Genomic DNA, 18,670 nt, shown 5'->3' on the forward strand with positions numbered 1-18,670 from the left:
TCAACAGGGACACGCAAAGGAATGGACGCAATTGCTTAAGGGCACACTGTCTCCCATCCTGAAGCAGGGGCTGCCAGGAGGTAGATGTGCTGAAGGGCTGATTCCTGAGGCATCTTCTCAGTGCCCCTGACTCACCACGGCGCCCCCCTTCCCACAACCTCTGTGGTCACATCCTTGTGGGAGGGGCCATGTCACACACAGATCTTGAGGTAACAAGATGTTAGTCCAGCCCCAGTGAGACCAGGGAAAGAGAAAGATTTCTGGGGGAACTGCATGCCATGAGTGAAGACATTTGGGTTCGTGGTGACCTGGGATGCGTCCACGAGAGGGTTCACTGGAACATCGTTGCCCTCCGTCCTCTAAGCTGCTCACATATTAAGCTAGCAGCCATTTGTTGGACATCCCCTGGGTGCCAGGGGCTGGGGCTGCACGGGGATTGAGATGTGGCTCCTGCCCCTGTGAGAGGTGCCTCTACAGAGAACAGACAGACCCACAGACAGAGAGATGACAGGCTAACACACAAATGCGATGAAGTGTGAGGGGTACAAAATTATGGAGTGGCTCAGGAAGCAATGGGTCAGAGAGAGGGATGTTTAATTTAGATGAGTCAGGGGAAGGCATCAGGAAGGGCTTCACAGAGGAGGAGTTCCCTGAACATAGCCTTGAATGCCAAGGTAGTGTGCGTTAGTTAATACACCAATGGGAAGCAATTAATTTGATCATCTCCTGCTGTAGACACTACTGTTTACCTTCAGGCCACTCTACTTTTGGGGTTTCTATTGATGGTACCCCTAAGACAACACTACACCATTTAATTCCACCATCCGTGAGCCTGCCTGTGTGTAAGCTTGCATACACACCACACAGCATACTGCTCCCCACTCTCCTCCTGGGACACCGGGGTCTTCTGATCCCACTGCACATCCCCTACAACACGCATTGGTACTGATTTCAGTCATTTTGGTCTCTGCTCCAGCCAGCTCAGCCCAGATCCTGCACATGACCCTCCACCCCCGACTTGGGGGCATTTTTTAGTACCCTCCCGTTTAGCACCTCTCAGGTCTGTCTTTCTTTTGTCAGAGTCCCATTCCCATCCCTGTGGGGGATTCCTTACTTTTCCCCACTGTGGCCAAGCACTGAGCACTAAAGGGGAGCAGATGGTGGGTGGCGGCAGCGAATGGGGAAGACAGCAGAGACCAGGCAGGCAGTGAGTCTGTTTTTTTATTCTATACAAGGAGGGAGAGAGTCCCTGGGGATAGAGGGACAGATTCGCCCTTCCAGGAGAGGAGCCGGCCCTGCCCCAAGCTCGGCCTCCCTCTCTCCAGGTCGCTCCCTCCCTTCCTGTCCCCCACCTGCTGTCCCCACACCTCATCCTGCCATCCTGCCCCCTGGGATGGGTTGGCAGAAGGCCTGGAGGTGCGGGGGGTGGGGTGGGTGGGTGGGGGTCCGAGTCCTTGTGAGGCACATATCGAGAGGAGGGCTGGGCAGGGTGCTGCTGTGGCTGTCAGTCTGTTCCTGGCTCACTGGTTCCTGCTGGGGACAAATCCAGTGAGTCCTTTTTCCCAGGCAGAGAGAGCCAGCCTCTCTGTGTGGGGTATGCCATGTCAGGCAGAGGGGGACTGCCCTTTCGCCCACCCCACTGGCACCTGTGGGGTCAGGGGGCTGTCTTCTGTCAGGCTCCAGCTTGTCACAGGACTGTGCCCGCCGTGTCCTCTTGGGCTTTAGGGGGGCAGTCCGGCGGCCTGGATCTGGGGCCCAGAAATGACAGTCAAGGGAGGCCTGGCACATGAGTAGGGCTCATTGGCTGGGCGCATATCCAGCCTGTGACTCATTCCAAGCCTGGGAGAGGGTCCTGATATGTGTAACAAGGTCCGAGAGGCACCCCGACCCCCCTCCAGCCAGGGGGCTGACCTTGGACCTCAGGCTCCTCTTGGTCCTGGTGTGAGCCCAGCCTCAGCCGGGCTCTGTTCATTCCTGGAGCTGCACCCCCAGCCTCAGCCTCCTCCCTGCCCCCTGGCTCCTGTGGGGGGCGGCGGCCCCTGGGCACAGCCACAGGCTTGGGGGGCCGTGGAGCTAAAGGGGGGTCCTGCAGCTGGCAGAAGAAGGAAAAATGCTAGGTCAGTTAGTCTTTTCACCTCATCCCAGGGCCTCTCCCGTCCACCTTGCCGGCCCTCACCTTGGCATTCCTAGCAGGAACGGTTCTCTCTGGGAATAGGGTCCCCTCCTTGTCCTCCTCCCCATCCTGAGAGGCTGGGCTGGGGCTCTGGCAGCTGTGGTTGGGGGCACTCTCCTCAGCTGGGGAATGGGAACAGAGGAGAAGCTACCGGAAAAGGCATTCTGGAGCCAGGACTTTCCCCCCTCCAAGCCCATTTGCTCCTACTTCTCTGCCCTGCACGGCCCCTGCTATCGTGTTTCCACAGCCCTTGGTCTCCAAGATTGTCCTGAGCCTATCACCTTGGTGGGGGTGAGGGGGCGCTCTAGCTTAGCTGTTCCTCTCCAAGAGCAGTTCCTGCTGGGACAAAGCCAGGGCCCAGGGACTGCTGGGTCCCCAGGCATGGCTGCCCATCCAGGCCTGCAGTGCCCCAGGGCCCTGCCAAGGCTGCAGCCTGGCATTCCCAGGACTCTGTCTGCCAGTCTGATTTAGATGGTGAAAGCCTTGGGGAGAGATGCCCTGGCGCACACCTCCCTCCCCCACCTCTGTGGCTTTACGTAATCTGAGCCCAACAGGGGGTGGGGGGGCTACTGGGAAGGTCTTGTTTGCGTGTGTATTTGTGAGGTGTGAGTAAAATGGACCTGCAGGGTGCTGATGGCAGGTGTGTACAGTGGAGCCTCTGACTCCTGTGGTTTCCTAAATGAGGATGGAGCCTCCCTTTAGGTGTTTTAACTGGTCTGTGTGTGGGATGGGATAATCTGCAAAGATGGCCTCAGTGCTGGGACAGCCTTGGAGGGCCAGGAGCACAGGCTCTGCACCACGGACTTGGGCCCTAGCCTTGGGAGGAGAGTGGGGTAGGGGGGCAAAAATCAACCTCTATCGGGAGATTTGTCCATGTCAGTGATGTTGGGGGGTCATATCTGAGGCCTGTGTGCAATTAAGTTGATGCCGAGCTGACCACCTTTCCTTTAGAGGCTCCTTAAGTGAGAAGTGCTCCAACAAAAAGCAAGCATCATATCATAATTTATTTGTCCCTTCAGAGTTCTGAAGACAGAAGGTAAATGACCTGCTTAAGGTCAACACTGGTGGTGCCTGAGCCGGGACTGACACCTGTGGTTTCTGACCTCCAAGACATGGCTCACGCCCCTTCCTTGTGACACGTTTCTGAGTGGACTGAGGATGCCCTGGCCAGCTACTTTTGGAGGAGACTGGAATGTCTGAGGTGGGTCTGGCGCGGCTGGTACTTGCCCACCCTCTTACCAGCTGAGGTGCAGAGAGAGAGAGAGGCCTTCTTTATAGGGATGTCTCTCGGCTGCTGGTGGCCAGAGGTGGCGTCTGCCCCACAGAATTCCCTGGAACCATCCACAACACATTGTTCCTATCTCCTAATCCTTGCTGGCAAAGCCACTTTTGTTCTGTGGGACTTGCTTTGGATTGGCTTGTTTGTTTCTTTTGGATATGGCTTTGTAAATATCCGGAAACATTTGTACTGTTGTGACTTCCTCACTGCCCCATCATGGTTCTAAGTTTCCCCAACACAGGGGCTGTGGCTTTTGGGTCTTTGGACACACCCTGGGTCTTTAGTGTGGCTGGGCAGGAAGAGGTGTTCCATACCTATATGCCATGTGGCCTCTGCTCGGCGCATGGCGCTGAAGCTTGGCTTGCTGCTTTGCGGTGGTGGTGGGGGCTTCCAGGCTCCGGGCCCTGGAGTGTGGACGGGATGGGAAAGGGGGAAGGGAGAGACACATTAGGAGGGGCGCCTGAGAGAGGGCCCAAGGAGAGGAAGTGAGGGCAACCATTCTCACCTGCATCGTCCGAAGAGCGCCGTTTCTGCCAAGCCTGGGCGCTGCCCTCCAGGTCCGGGCCTGTGCCCTGAAAGGACAGCTGAGTCAAGTCATAAGAAAAGTGTCCTCCCCACAGGGCTGCAGTCAACAAGGGACTTCTGCTCGGGTATCTCATGCCGTTCTCCTGGCATTGGTCCCTAGACTCTTGGACCTTTTCCCCCCAAAGTGGCATCCCTACCAGTCAAGGGGCGTAAGAAACGGTTTACACAAAGGACGTACTGTTATTTTAATAGTTCTGTGTTTATTTTCTATGTGGTAGAAAAAAAAAAAAACAAACAAACCATGACTGGTACAACAAACCTATGATTTGAAAAACCGATCATGCTTAGGACCAGAGTAAGTTAAAAAGGTGAGTTGATTGAAAGAATAGATAAACGAAGTAATACAGGTGGTATGTGGGGAAGGTAAAAATCAGTCATAAAGGTGGTAATCAAGTCACCAAAGTTTGAGAAAGGGAGCTCCAGAGGTAAGTATTTTTATGACTGCCTGCTTGGCAAGGAAGTAGAGGCTCTGGGCAGTAAGGCGACCTGCCTGGGCTTTCGTGGCAGGCAAGTGTGTGGAATGAGCAGACCTGCAGCTCACACCTTCTAACACCGCTGGCCCAGAATCTCTCCGCTGGCCCAGCAGGGACGGGGCTCGGAAGGGAAGGTAGACAGGGATCCATAGGAACAGTAGGTGCCTGGGCTCCCCTCACCTCTCGTTTCCCGTCGAAGCTCCAACCCTTGGCTCTTCCCAACCCAGGAAGGGCAACACCATGGACCCTTGGCTGCTGTGCCGTCCCAGGGGCCAGGCCCCCCTCCCCTGGCTCTGCCCCCTCAGTGCCCTGGAACAAGGCCTCGGGTTTACAAGCAGTTCCTGATGGAGAAGCAGCTCTGTGGGCAGCAAGGGAGTAGGAGAGGGCCCCTGCCCTGCTAAGCCCCCCGCCCTGGGGCCGCCCTGCTCCAGCCCTCTGACCCTCCAGCCCTCCTCTGAGGAGTCCGTCCTTTACCCTCCTTGGCATGCAGCACTCCCAGCATGCACTGGGTCACCAAGCTTAGACCGCTCAAGGAGCGGGGCCGCTGGGATGACCGAAGTTCCCCAGAACCCTGAGTCCTAGCATTCTCCCCTTAACTGCCTGGGGCGGGGCAATGTGGGTGGGCTATGTGCAGAACAGCAACTGGGCAGGATACAGCACCTCACCTCACTTACCATCTTCCTGTGGAAGGAAGGCCCCCGGCTCCCCCCAAATCCAGGGAGGGCGCCGCTCTCCTCCTCTGGGCTCCAGCACGGGGAGGAGTTATTGCCGAGGCTGGGGGGATCTGGGCTGGGGGGGCTCTCCTGAGTTGGGGGTGGGGGCGGGGGTGGAGGGAGGAGGAGACCAGTGGTGGGGGACCCTGGCCCCCTCTCCCCCTTGAAGCTCCGGGGCCGGCGAAAGTGAAACAGGCCTCTGCGCCTCTTCTTCTGGAGTGGAGGCAGTGGCGGCTCCGAGAGGCCTGGCCGCAGGGTCCGAAGGGTCCGGGGGTAGCTGGGCAGGGTTGGGGTGAATTAGTGACAAAGCCCTGGGCAGATGCAAATGCCAGATGCAGAGTTCGCTCAGGGTCCAGGCTGGTGCCGTGTTAGTGTAGTCCTGGGTCTGATAAACCTCCCATCTTCCTCTCTCACCCAGCCTCTCCTGCTGCCCCGTAATCCTTTCCACTTCCTTCTCAGGGGAGATGGTGTCCTCACCTTCCCTGTCATAATCCTCCAGCGGCCTCCTTCCCCCCATCTGCCCAGCAACTCCTTCCTCCCAGGCATCCCCATCCCCCCATCATTCTCTCAGCTTCTCCAAGTGACTCCGTTTCTTTTGGACCAGTGCTGGGGGATCTGCAGGACTGGGACAGGGAATATACCCTCTGGGCCTCTTTCTACTAACTGCTGCCACCCCATCCACCCACCCTGTCCCCACCATCCCATTGTGGTGGTTCACCCCGATCCCCAGGAAACATGGGAGGTAAGGGCTGGGTGGGGAAGGATGAGAACGTGGGGAAATGTTCCAGAGAGACTGGTTTTGGGACACTGCCATTGAATAGGCCCTCTGTGACCCCTGGGAGGATTTTGCCTGCAGAAAATGGGACTGTGTCTAGATGCCACACCTGGAGCTTTCATCCATGACCCTTCGGCTGAAAAAGTCCTCCAGCCCCTCATCCAGGCGGGTAGCCATCCCATTCTCCTGACGAGTCCCAGTCACTGGCACCTGCTGGGAGGAACGTCGTGGAGGATATCTCATCTGGATCTGGAAGTCCTCCCCGCTGCCCCCATCCACTCAGGGTCTTTGCCTTTGGACTTGGCCTTGCCTCTTCTTGGCCCCATGGAAATTGAGACTTCAGTCCACTTGGGAATTTCCTAAGCTTGGTGGCTCTTGGCTCTGTCCCTCACCCAAATGGGAAATGCCACTATCTGGCAGACAGCAATTTCCTATCTGGGAAAACTGGATAATCCCATCCTCTTTTTGGTGGCCTATTGGGGCCCCTGCCTGATCCCCCAAGGCTAATGTTTCCGGCATTGGAATCCTAAAGCTAGAACCTCTGGCTGGGGCATTGCTAAGTGAAGTTGGTCCTCTTGTGAGGACGTAGGGACTCACACTGGGCCGACCAGGTCCTGGAGGGGTAGTCCGGGGAGGTCGGGGCCTGCCTTGTGTTTGATGCCTTAGCTTATAGCCATGAGTGGGCAGCTCGGACAGACCCTCCCAGGAGCCACCACCGGTGGGCTGGCTGCTCCCGAGTCCTGAGAACCAGCCGGGGGGGATCCCCAGGCTCCCCAGCTGGCTTTCCATGTCCTGAGGGCTCCCACCTGTGGGCACAGCAGCGTTAGAGGGACCAGCAGGAGGTCCAGGGAGAAAGCAGGTGGGTACGCAGAATTAAACAGGGACCAGGGCCTGAGAAGGGAATCTGGAGGGCATCAGGTTGGAGGATGGGGACTCACTAATGAAGGCGGACACTGGCCGGATCTTGCGGCAGCGTTTCTGTTTTCTGATGGCCATGGTGTCCTGCAGAAATGGAGACAAAGGGTGGGCCCGGGCTGCCAGTCTCCAGGAGCCTCACATGAAGCCTCTTATTCCTCATAAAGCTGTCTCTTTAGAGCCCCCCCTCCTGCCTCTCTGCCCTTGTGTGGCTGAGGCACTGGGATCAGGGTAGAGGCGAGGCTGGACTGGGGTGGGGGATGAGACCAGGCCCAGTGACAGGGGACAGTGCAGTCCAGAGAAAGGGAAGGGAACAGTGTTCTGGAGGTTCCTAGTTTAGGGTGGGGAATGGGGAGTGGGGAACTCACAATGTTGGTCCCGAGTTCATCATCTGTGGTCTCCTCATGCTCATGGTTCCGGCCTCGGCCCCGGGAAGACAGATCCTGCCCTTGGCCTGGCCCCGATGGTGGATCTGATAGTGTCTTTAGCTGGGCCAGGTGCCGGGCCTGGGGAAGGACAGATGTGAACCAATTCCCTGGGAAGATGTCCACTTTCCAGGGCTATGGGAGACGGTTGCTTGGGGGAGATGGGATGATGTCGGGTGGGGGTGTACCTGAGCCTGGCTGGGGTTCAGAAGCCTTACCAGGCTCTTATGGGAGTGGTACAGCTCCTGTAGGATCTCATCCACTATGGAGTTGGTCAAGTAGGTGACGACTGAGAGCTTCACTTCACTGTGGGCACAGGTGGGGCAGCTCAGCTACCCACTCTGTGGCCCCTGAGCCTTGGCCCTGCCCTTCCCTGGATGCCTAAGGGACTGGGCAGCTGGCCTGGCCATCCACAGAGGTGTCTTAGGTCTCCCTTATGTCTCATAAAGGCATGTCCCATCCCACCCACTGACCCCCAGCATAGGTGTGTGTGGATTGGGAGGGTGCACCAAGAGGAAGTGAGAAGGAGGAGGAGCAAGGGGGCTCCACACCAGACTCCTGAAGTTCCAGTAGAACAGAGCTGGGTAAATTGGGGTGCTGAGTGAACCCTGCTGGTCTCTGTTGTAAGCACAGAAACTGGTTCTTCTTGAGTATGGCTATTTCACATGTATGTGTAATAATTTTCCTTTGCTTTGGTGAGTGGGGGCACTCAGAATGAGAGCTCTGGGTGGGGCTGGGGGGTTGGCAACAAGAACTCTGGGGGGGGGGCAGAGTGTAGAACATGCACCCCTACTCATCAATTTTGTCCATGCCCCCCAGGAAGCTGTGCTTTGTTTCTGGGAGGTGATTCTTAGTGCACACATGTGACTATGAGTGTGTGTGTTTACACCTGTGTGTGCACTGCCAGGCTCCTAAACCCAGGCTCAGCACTTAGATTTCTAGGGCAAAGACCAGTGAGACCCTAAATAGCAAGGTTGCAGTTAGTTAAAGATTTATCCCTTGTAATGGAGATTGTGCCATTCATTATTCATTGCTGATATCTGGGCCCCAAGTCCCTAAGTGCTCTGGGCCAAATCCAGCCCCGTCCCAGTGCCAACCCCCTCCGCCTCTCACTCCAGCTTGTTCTGAATGTCCTGTCCTGCCTGCTCCAGCAGCGCCCCTCGGATGAAGTTCCGGGGCACCGTGACGCGCTCAGCCACATTGCTCAGCATCTTGTTGTGCCCCTCTGCCACTCGCATGGCCACGGGACATAGCTCCTGTGTTAGGCTGACCATCGACTCCAGGATCACCTGGTGTGGGGGAAGGGAGGCCAGAGCCCCAGAGGGGTGCAGGGTCAGGCTGGTGCCACAACGGAGGAGACTCTAGTCTATTCCAGCTCCCTCTGGTGAGACTGAGGGACCCACCAATGTTCCAGGGCTGGTTACCAGGCAGAGCCTGGGACACTCAGGCTTCCCCACATCCTGGCCAGTGTCCCTTCCACCCTACCGTATGGACGGGGGAGAGTCAGTCCAAGGATTAGAGTCCAAAGAGGAGAGGTCAGAGTTGGGGGCCAAGAGGAAGATAGCAAAAAAAAAAAAAATCCAAACCCTGTTTTCTAGCCTGACACACTGGAAGTACAGTGGCCTCAACTCTGCATTTCCTTCTTATCCCCAGTAATTTCCCTGTGCTGACCTCAGCCCTCAGCTTTGAGCCTTGGTCAACAGTTTGGACTTGCCTGCAGCTCCTTGTCCACGGCCTTGGACACCTCGCTGGCAACTGACTCCAGCCTCTGCCGTACAGGCCCATCGTTGGCCAGCACGTGGCCCAGCTCGTAGAGGCTGGGAAACAGCTGCAGAAGGAAGGGTTATCAGCAGAGAGCCAGTTTTGGGCCCGACCACATCCCAGGGGACCCTGGGCTGGGAGGGCAGATATGCGGGTCAGGGCCCGGATATTCGTGGGGCAGTGTGGCCAGCTTTCCTAGGCTCCTGGTCTGTGCTGGAGGGTAGGGCTGCAGAGAGCTCACCGCCCGCGAGTTTTTGGCATCCTTGATGAGGTCCCGAGCATAAAGCAGCTCATCCTGCACAGGCTCCAGGGGGCACAGCCTCAGGGCCCGAACCTCCTCCTGCACTCGGCCGCACAGCCGCTGCAGCATCTGGAGCACAGCCAGTTAAAGTGTCAGGGGGGGGTTTCCTTGCACCTTTATCTTTCCAGGTGGGACCCCAGACACACCATTTCTGGGTCCCCTGGGGCAGTGCTCCTGTTGTTGGCACTGATGGGGTAGTGGTGTCTCTGGATGGCTTGTTCTCTTTTCTTCTTGGGGTGCCCTTGAATTTCCAAGAGTACTCCCGCAGTCCTGAACACCGCTTGTCTGGGGCCCCCCACCTGTTCTCTCGGGTCTGAGGCCAGACCACAAAGGTGCTTTTGCTCATCCGCATGCGGAGTCCAGTTATGACAGCCACAGGATGCCTCTTTCATGCCCCGCCCCCTTGGCGTGCCATGCTCTATCACATCACACCCGAGCCCCACGTGCCGCACGCATGCCCCACATGGCCCAGAGGGAAATGTTTACTTGCTCGGCGCTGCTGGTCACCAGGCCCTGCTGCAGCCGGAAGGCCTGCTCCTGGGGGCACGTCTGGGAATGGTTGTTCCTCACCAAGCACCACTGGATCTGGAAAAGACAGGTTGGGAGGCGTTAGGGCCTGGGATGTGGGCCCTTCCCTCTGCTGTCCTGCCCCCACCATTTAGGCCTCTACCTTCTGCCAGACGTCCTCCGTGCGCTCAGGGGCGCTGCGGTAGGCTTGGGAGATGTCGCTCACGGGGAAGGACATGAAGCGGAGCGTGTGGTTGCTGTGGGGCACAGTGGCACAGCTCTGGTAGGGGGAGAGGTGAGGAAGGGCCCTTGCTCCCCAGATCCCCCTTGCTGACAATCTCCCTCACCCTTGGCCTTTCTCAACGTTTCTGTGCAAATAGGTTGAGCAAGCTGGGGCAGGGGCTGTTGTAGCAGGTCCAGGCCCAAGGTCCAGGCCCACAGAGGCTGAGGCTGGGGTCAAGGCAGAGCCCCATTCTGCTCACCTCTCCAGGGCCCTTGCAATATCCAGAAAGCCCAGGGCAGATGTGTTGTTCCGATCCCATAGGATGGTTCTAGGGAGAGAGTGAATGGGTGCTGGTGACCCCTCCCTCACGCAGCAAGCTCTGGAGTCCTCCCTTCTTTCCTGGGTGATGGAGCTGACTCTGACCCTGGGCCTGAGGGTATCCAGGAAGCTGGAATACAGAGCAACGGGGCAAGCAGGGAGGCGTGATGAGGGTGGGGGCTGGGGCCACAGGTTGGGCCAGCTGTGTGCTGCACCTGAGGGAGGAGTTGATCTGCAGGGCCTTGGACAGCATCTTGGCCCCGATGTCCTCCATGCCATTGCCGCTCAGGTCCACCTTGGCCAGGCAGGTGTTGCTGCCCAGCGCATTGATAAGGATGCTGGTTCGAAGCTTCAGTCTTGAGTCTGCTACCGATAGCGACTGCAGGGACTATGTGGGCAAGAGCAGAGTTGGGCCCAGTCCCTGCACCCCCTGCAGCCCCTGTCACCATGGGTTCCCCACCCCCAGGCCTAGGCACTCACACAGTCCTCCTCTTGGATCAGTTGTACCAGCTTGTGGAGGATCTCCTCCAGGGTCCTGTGGGGAGTCAGAGCTCAGAGCAGGAGGGGAGGGGCTAGGGTCATGCTACTAGAGGAACAAAGGTGACTTGAGCAGGGAGGGGCCAGAGGTAATACAGTGAGCCAAAAGGGTATGTGGATGGTGGAGTGAGGTCTGGGGCTATGGGGAGGGGGCCTCACTTGGCCTTGACATTGAAGTTCTTGCCCAGGAACAGGTGCTTGAGGGACTTGTTCTTTCCAAGTGCAGGCACCAGTGTCAGGAGGTCGGAGTCAAACCCTGGCCAACAGATGGGAGAGGTCTGGCCTTGAGGCCTGAGGCTCACTGGAGTATCCTCAGGGGTTCTCCTCTATGCCCCACTGGTCCCCAGGAAGGAAAGTGCCCCTACTCACCATTGTCCGACAGATCTAGGCTGCCCACACAGGTGACAGCCCCCAGCTGCTCCTGCAAAGCCTGGGCTCCTGCTGAGCGGAGCTGCGGGGAACACGGTGGGGAAAGCAGGGGTAGGGAGAGGGCGCCCTTAATGCTTAGAAACTAGAGTAGTCACACTAGGACTCAAGGACATTCTAGGTCGCAGGTTTGAAATCAGGAGGCCCCTTCTCCACACCAGATCCTTTCCTAAGGCTCTCTCCCCTCCCTTTAGCCAGAAATATCTCCAGGCCCTGACTCTGGAGATAGCTCTCTCCTGCCCTCTGGTGGGAAAGTCTGGTATCTCCCACCCCAAAGCTTTCAGTGGGGAGACCATAAACTGAAAATGACCTCTGAAAAGAGGGACACAGACTGCAGACTAAGAAGCGAAAGTGGAGGTGTGGTCAGGTCCAAGGGCCACAGCGATGTGGCACAGAGGCAAGATGGAGCCAGGGGCTGAGGAAGGTCAGAGAAATGAACAGTGGGGCGATGGGTAGGGGACTGGCAGGGGCCTTGGGGGAAGGAAGGCTCACCTCACAGCTGCTGAGGTCCAGGTGCAGATCACTGAGGTGACTGTTGAGGGAGAGGCCCTGGAGCAGCGCCCTGTGGGAGGAAGGTCAGCAGGCCCACCTCTATCCCCACCCTCTTCTCTCACAGTTCCCACTTGGACTCCCCCCAACCCTGCACCCACCCGACCTGAGGGCCTCCAGGGGCAGCCTTGTGGCCGACAGGTTGACGTGGCTTAGTGTGTAGGCGCTGCTGAAGAACTGCTTGAAGGCTGGTGGGGCCTCCCGGCCCTTCCTGCGGAGACTCCTGGGGTCAGCAAGGGAGGGGGATGCCGACAGCTCACCCCATCCCTCCCTGCAGCCTTTGTGCTCCCACCTGTGGGAGCAGCTGTTGCGTGCCAGGTTGAGGTAGGTTAGGTGGGAGCAGCAGCCGTGGAGCAAGGCTCCCAGAAGCTGTGGGGAGAGACATGGCGGGTCTCACAGAGGCTGAGAGGGGTGTTGGGAGTGGCTGGCAAGGACTCCTCCCTCCCACCCCGTCAAGGTCCTGGCTCATCACCCTCAGCAGGCAGTCTGTGTGAGCCCCTCTGTGAATGCCCACTTTGCCTCTTAACGTCTCAGTGTCCCCCTCTGTGGAGAGTGAGTCTACTCCCTGCCTGACCCCCAGGAGTGGTGGAGAGGTTCATGGGCAGGGAATGTAAAGCGAGGGCTACCAGGGGCTCCTAAGGTGCCTTGTTCAAATGAGAGGGAAAATCCTTCCTCCTGAAGGGCTCAACCCTATCCAGGGTGCACAGCTCGGGAATGGAAGGAGGGCCAGCTTTTAGGCACAGCCAGCACAACCTTGGGCAGTTACTAGGACAGCATGCCCCACAGGTGTGAGCTGTGGGTGTTGCTTTGGAATTCAGCTGAAGTTGGAGTCATCCCACCAGCTCTGCCCACTCAAGGCACGGGCAGTGAGGCAGGGACCCACGCTGGCCTCCCTAAATCCCCTCAGGCTGGCTCTCCCATCACCAACCCCTCACCAAGTCAATGGCGCAGTCAGTTCCTGCCAGGTCCAGGTGCACCAGAGCATTGGGCTGGGCCAGGAAACTGTAGAGGGCCTGGGAACAAGGACAGAGGGGCTGCCAGGGAACAGGTGATAGAACTCCTCCACCCCCAAACTATAGGGCAGAGATGCCCAGGTCCTGAAGCCTGAGCCTGCCTCCACAGGGCTTGAGCGCTGTTTTGTGGACTCACATTGGCCTCGTCTGTGGCGAGCAGCCCAGGGTTCTTGCTCAGGTCCAGGTATCGAAGGGAGCTTGCAAAGGCTGGGTTGGCCCCGAAGGTCTGGCCCAGTGCCTGGAGCCCTGAGCACAGCAGGCACTGAGCTGGACTGGACTCCATCCCCACCTCTTGGACACACCACCCTACGATGTGGCTTTCCCTCCCTCAGATCCCTGGGATGCTATGTGAGTGTGTTAGTACACCTCTAGGACACAAGGCTCTGGAGGGTTCTGGAGGAGGAGCAGAGGTCAGAGGTCAGGGCCCCTAGTGCAAGTACCTCTAGGGGAGATGGCAGTCTTGGCCAGGCACAGTTTGGTGAGGCCAGTGGGGAAGCAGAGGAGCTGCTGACTCAGACTGAGGAAGCCTGGGGAGTGGAGAGAGAAATGGGCCAGCGAGGGGCTGGCAGTGGGCACCGGGGGGTGCAGAGTCAGGGTGGGGGCTTGATGTGGGAACAGGCCTGGGGTCAAGGACAGCAGTATTGGGGCAAGGGCTGGCATCAGGCTGGAGAGCCCCTGTTCAGCCCCCGGTTGGGCTCTGGGTGAGGACAGGGGTCTGTGTTGCAGTGGGGGTAGGATTCAGGGCTGGGGCTCACCCTTGTCCTCGATGGGGTTGTGGGACAGAGTGAGGGCATGCAGCACACAGCTCCCGTTCTCCCCAAACACCCCGGCCAGCTTCTGGACAAAGTCCCTTCAGGGAAGGGGAGGAAGGATTTGTTTGTCCCAGCCTCTGGGCTTCCCCTCTTCGTCCACCTGCCTGCCTGCATGGGGCTGCAAAGGTCAGAGGCCCCCACAGGTGGGGACCAAATTGGGGCCTGCCAGGGAGCTTGTCATCACTCCGAAGGACCTGGGAAATTGTGCCAAGACAAAGCCGAGCTTTGGGTCCTTGAGGCTAGAGCAGAGCCCCCCTGCTGGGTAGTTGCTAGAAGAAGGGGATGGGGCAGGGAGCATACTGGGAGAGGCCATGAAGCTGGGGTACTGGGAGCCTTAGGTCTGAGTCCCAGCTTGACCATAAACTTCTGTGTGTCCTTTTTGGGCCTAAATCTCCTTTTCTATAAGGTGAGGAGCTGGAGGAGATAGCATGGAGGCCTGTATCATGCTCTGAGGTTCTAAGACTACATCAGTGGGGCACCGCTGCCCAGGGAGGAGGCTGGCCTCACGTCTTAAGCCCGGCGTTGTCCAGCACCAGCTCTTCGAGGCTCCCCGACTTGCTCAGGGTATGTAGCACCTGTTCTAGCACTTCAGAGCCCTAAGGACAGAGGGGGTTTTTCCGATCAGGAGCCAAAGTGGGCGCTAATCTCTGGCCCCTCCTCCCACCCCTCCTAGTCCCTACCAGCCGCAGATCCTTGCAGTAGAGTTTGGTGAACCACTGGTTGTAGGCCAGGGCTGCCACCATTAGGGCCAAGTCTCTGTGGGCAGATTGAAGGGGCAGGAAAGTGGTGAGCAGAAGAATCTAGGGATGGGGTGATTGGGCTGGGAAAGTCTAGCCAGGTAGAAGACAAGGGGCAGTAGAGTTGGGAAGATAGAGCTGGGGCTGTAGGTAGGACTAGAAGAGAGAGCCTGAAAGGGCCAGGGTCAGGCTGAGGCTGGAAGGATTCGGGGTGGGGGGATTGAGTCTCTGCTCCATCTGCTTACCGGCTTTCCAAGTGGCTGAAATCCAAAAGATTGAACTCCCGGTTATCCTCAGCATGGTAGATGGTGTCCACATCCTTGGAGAGGTGGAACTGGCTCATACCTGCTCCCCACCACCTCTGCCCTCTCCCTCTGGGTCCCACCTGCCCACCCGCTGGCTCCCTGCCCAACGTACCCATTGCACCTCCTCACGGCAGTGCAGCCCATTGTAGTCACACAGGGCAGCATAGGTCTCGGAGAAGCCACCTGTGGGGCAGGACATGAGCTGGCTCCATGAGGAGTAAGGGCATGGGTAACAGGCTTAGGGTTCAAGGAAAGGTCGAGGTCATTTTATGTGGCCAGTGTCCTGGGTTCCTACGACACCATGAACCTCTGAGGTCTGGGAGCTATGGAGTCCTCAAGGCAGGCAAAGACCCAGGTGCAAAGGACTCTGGACAAGGGCAGGGGTGTTGAGGTTCCACTTGCATCAGGTCTGCCCCTGCTTACCGCAGACACTGTGAGTGGTAGATGTGGAAGTCTCGGAGTTGGGGGATGTGTCTCGGGGCCCTTCAGGGGTGTCAGCATTTCCACGCCGGATTAGACACCTGGAAAATGAGCATCCATCCCAGACAGGGGTGGAAAGAGGTTGTCAATTTTTTCCCTGTTATAACTTCTGGGTCCCCGGGAAGAGGCAGGAGTGGGGACATAAGGGCTCTTCTCCTCAGTGATCTGGGAGCCCAGGGCCAGGGGAAGGAGGGAGAATTCTCCTCATTGTTTAATCCTTTGAGAGATTCCTCCTTTGCCACTCACCCCGGGCCAGGGCAGACCTTGGAGAGGGCAGAGCTCACGTGTCGTGTCACCTGGTCCACGCTTTCAGCCGATGGCAGCCGCATGCTCACCAGGCCACGCTCCGTCTCCACCAGGATCTGGAGGAAAGGGAGCACCAGGGCCTCAGACATCAACTCCTTCTTCCTGCTGGCCCCAAGAGCAGGGCCCAAGTCGTGCCACTCACCTGGTTCTGACTGAGCGTGTTGAAGGCTCGGATTTCTAGGACATTGAAGGAACTCTCTACCTGTGTGTGGGGGGCACAGGGATGCTCATTTCGAGGTTAGGGCCTGGCTGCCTGATTCTGGAGGGAGTTTGATGGGTGCACCCCTGCTCCTCAGCCCATCTCACCTTGGCTGGGATTTTAAGGGGGAAGAGGTGGAGGCGCCAGGAGGTCAGGGCCTTCAGAGAAAGGAAAATAACATCAGCAGCAAATGGTGGCTCCTGAGGCCTAGGCCTCCTGTCCTCCTTCAGCACCCTCAGCCTATGTGCAACCCCTGTCAGCAGTGGCCCTTTGCTCCAGATGTCCTCCCTCTCTCTCATGCCCCATCCTGGGATCCTGGACATCCACCCAGTCCAGACTGCCCCCCTTCCTTAGGCTTCGTCTTCTCTGTGCCCCCACCATCCCCAGTCCACCCTGCCTCCCAGTTTCCTTGTTCCCAGCAGCCCAGCCCTCCCTGATTAGGCCCCCTCTGCCTGCCCCTACCTCCCCAGCCCAAGCCCAGTGCCCTCACCAGAACTCGATCCTCAAACTTCTTGGGCTTCGTCTCCAGCTTCACCCGATGTTGTTGGAGTACAGCCCCTTGGCTCAGGCACCTCCTGATGCTGTCTGTGGGTTGGGGGGGGGGTGCTGCTCAGAGCTCCGCCTTACCCTGGCCACCCCTACCTCCCCAGAGTTCTCCAGGTGTGGGATCAGATGAGAGGAGAAATAAACAGAGAGAGCTTTCCTTCTTGGGTGGCTTCTGTCTTCCTATTGGAGAGGAGGGGGGTGTGGAGAAAACTCTGGCTCCTGATGTTCCTGAGTCAGGGGACAGTTGCTGAGTGACACTGTCTGTGGGAGGGTGTGTCTTACACTTCTGAGGGTGTGAAGGATTTTTCCAACCCATGCACTCCAGCAGCCATTGACACATACATAGTGAGTCAGTGTGTGGGGGCGTGGGGGTGTCCCTTTGACTATATTCTGGGTGGTCTGTGAGCATCTGCCTTTTACTATGGATGTGTGCCTGCCTTCTGAAGACACCAGGGAGCCTGTGTGTGGCCTTGGTAGGAGTGGATAGGTGAATGAGTGAGCTGTGCTTATAGTTGTGAAAGACAGCTCTGCTGTAGGGGGTAGGGGTGGGAGGTGTGGGGGGGGTGGGGGGCGTTGGGGGGTGGCAGTGGTGGTGGTTGTGAGGAGTTAGTGTTTAAATGAGCTCAGTACCCAGTTCCTAGCAAAACCATCCAGATATCTCAGTGTGTGTGTGGGTGTGTGTGTGTGGTGGGGGTGCCGTTTCTTTAAAGATGTGTGTACACACACATCTGATAGTGAGTGAGTGAGTGTGTGTGTGTGTCTGTGTGTGTGTAGGTATGGGAAACTGCCACGGTGCAGCATGCCTCTGAGTATCCTTGAACGTCCTGGTTTCTGCGTGGTCTAGCCTGTGCTCCCCCACCTGGGGCAGGGGGCGAGTGATGGTTGTGGTAGTGCTGGGGGGGTCGGGTCTTGGCCATGCAAACGGGAGAGACCTTGTGTTGTGGGCGTGAGTAGGGAGAAGGGGCAGGCTAAGACGGGGGCTCTGGGAGGCGAGCTGCAGAGACCCTGCTCTTGGTTTTAGCTCCAATCCCGGGCCTCTTCCCGACTCCCTTTTTTGCCCCACTGGTCTGGGAGCTGCGGGGCTGCTGGAGGGGCTCCCAGGGCTAGTTCCGGGGCGGGGCCGGGAGGAGGGAGGGTGCGGAGCCAGGAGGCGGTCAGGACCCGGGGCAGCTCCCTTGGCCCGGCGGGGCGGGCCGGGCCCCGCCCGGCGGGGAACCGGGGACTCCCCCGAGGAGAGACTGGACACCTCACCGATGGATGGGCCAGGATCAATGAGAGTCAGCCCTAGGGAGCGTCAGGGGACTGCACCTGTCACCGAAGATCGGGACGGGAGGCTCTGGAACTGGAAGGTCCTGACAGGGTGAGGCGAGGCGAGCAGCCGAGGATGCTCCGGGGACAGCGATACCCCGAGCTAGGATGCAGGGGCAGGGGGCTGCCTGGAGTCGGAAGGCACGCGGCGAGGGGATTGGGGGAGGCACCGGGAATGGGGTGTACCGCGGGAGGAACGCACTGGTCTGGGATGCTCCGGGACGGGGCGTCCCGGAGACCACCGCAGCCTCGTACCTTGCAGCTCGCGGGTGAGCTCCGCGCTGGGCTTGGCCATGGCGGCCGCTGCTGCTGCCGTTGCTGCAGAGGAGCCGCCGCCGCCGCCGGGGAGCCACGGCACATGCTAGACCTGGCTCCGGTAGGGCCCCGGCGCTGAGCGCTGCAGCAGCCGCCGAGCCCGCTCCAGTCAGGGGCGGCTGCGCGAGCGCTCCTCCCCCCCCCCCCCCCAACAGGCCCAGGAGCCCAGGTCTCCCGCCCCGCCCGGAGAGGTGCGGGACTGAGCATGCGCGCCGCGCCTCCGAGCCGCGTGAGATCCCGCGCTCGCTGGTGCCCACCCCTCCCGTCCGCTCCCGCTTGCGACGCCGGGTGCGTGTCGCCTGGAGCCTGGGCCGTCTCCCGGGCTGGGGTGTCGTCCACTTTCCGTGCCATCCACTCCTCGGGCACCGTGAGCAGAATCCATTTCTTTTCTTTGTGGTATTGGGTACCCCTCTCTGGGTTATCCTTGCAAGGCCCCTTCCTTTTGCCTTACCGCTCGGGACGCGTCCAGCTCCTACTCACTGACCCACAAGGGAACTCAGAGCCGAAGGCGATGCCAGGAGAGGACCTGGCCAGATCTGGGGTGTTCATCCTTCCTCCCGCTTGCCCAGCTTCAGGGATCCCCGCAGCGTCCTTGGCACCTTCCCCGCGGGTGTGAGGCCAAGAGTATCACCCAGGAGTTCCTGGGCCACCTCCTCCCAGCTGGCAGTTCCGCAGACACATCCACCCCT

General features: G+C 58.8%; 1 protein-coding gene and 1 long non-coding RNA gene across 8 annotated transcripts in view; one reads left to right on the forward strand and one right to left on the reverse strand.

The window, feature by feature from the left end:
* Positions 1–1,207: 1,207 nt before the first annotated feature.
* Positions 1,208–18,121, reverse strand: CARMIL3 (capping protein regulator and myosin 1 linker 3). 6 transcript variants are annotated; one of them, XM_082734595.1, is made up of 40 exons: positions 17,922–18,121; positions 16,303–16,397; positions 15,920–15,970; positions 15,756–15,815; positions 15,554–15,669; positions 15,251–15,348; positions 14,940–15,010; positions 14,768–14,841; positions 14,466–14,541; positions 14,293–14,381; positions 13,729–13,823; positions 13,414–13,500; positions 13,110–13,219; positions 12,896–12,973; positions 12,253–12,329; positions 12,067–12,171; positions 11,904–11,973; positions 11,355–11,436; positions 11,145–11,241; positions 10,929–10,983; positions 10,664–10,836; positions 10,390–10,458; positions 10,071–10,164; positions 9,887–9,985; positions 9,341–9,469; positions 9,053–9,166; positions 8,452–8,627; positions 7,557–7,644; positions 7,282–7,419; positions 6,937–7,000; positions 6,596–6,804; positions 6,108–6,208; positions 5,185–5,500; positions 4,691–4,819; positions 3,958–4,024; positions 3,767–3,856; positions 2,177–2,295; positions 1,912–2,092; positions 1,647–1,748; positions 1,208–1,530 (listed from the first exon to the last, which is right to left on the reverse strand). In XM_082734595.1, the coding sequence occupies exons 1-40, from the start codon at positions 17,959–17,961 to the stop codon at positions 1,505–1,507; spliced, it is 4,110 nt and encodes a 1,369-aa protein (XP_082590721.1). In that variant the 5' UTR covers positions 17,962–18,121; the 3' UTR covers positions 1,208–1,504. The 6 variants fall into 6 exon arrangements, with proteins under 6 accessions (XP_082590721.1, XP_082590720.1, XP_082590719.1 ...); XM_082734594.1 differs by having other exon boundaries at positions 1,208–1,533; positions 6,108–6,211; XM_082734593.1 differs by having other exon boundaries at positions 1,208–1,533; positions 1,912–2,086; positions 17,922–17,976.
* The window catches only part of LOC309866769, a 226,260-nt gene continuing 225,019 nt past the window's right edge, over positions 17,430–18,670 (forward strand). For both annotated transcript variants that reach the window (XR_014312794.1, XR_014312795.1), the window contains exon 1: positions 17,430–17,718. This is a non-coding gene — a long non-coding RNA (uncharacterized lncRNA). The remainder of the gene's footprint in view (positions 17,719–18,670) is intronic.

The sequence above is a fragment of the Mustela nivalis genome (assembly GCF_964662115.1).
Source record: "Mustela nivalis genome assembly, chromosome: 6".
Taxonomy (NCBI): domain Eukaryota; kingdom Metazoa; phylum Chordata; class Mammalia; order Carnivora; family Mustelidae; genus Mustela; species Mustela nivalis.

Bases quoted from the DNA above. Each gene is read 5' to 3' on its own strand.
- CARMIL3 (XM_082734594.1), bottom strand. From the start codon at position 17,961: ATGGCCAAGCCCAGCGCGGAGCTCACCCGCGAGCTGCAAG. The intron at 14,842-14,939 runs GTACGTTGGGCA...CACCTCTCCAAG, and splicing joins GCCGTGAGGAGGTGCAATGG to GATGTGGACACCATCTACCA. The intron at 10,984-11,144 runs GTGAGGCCCCCT...GACTCCCCACAG, and splicing joins AACTTCAATGTCAAGGCCAA to GACCCTGGAGGAGATCCTCC.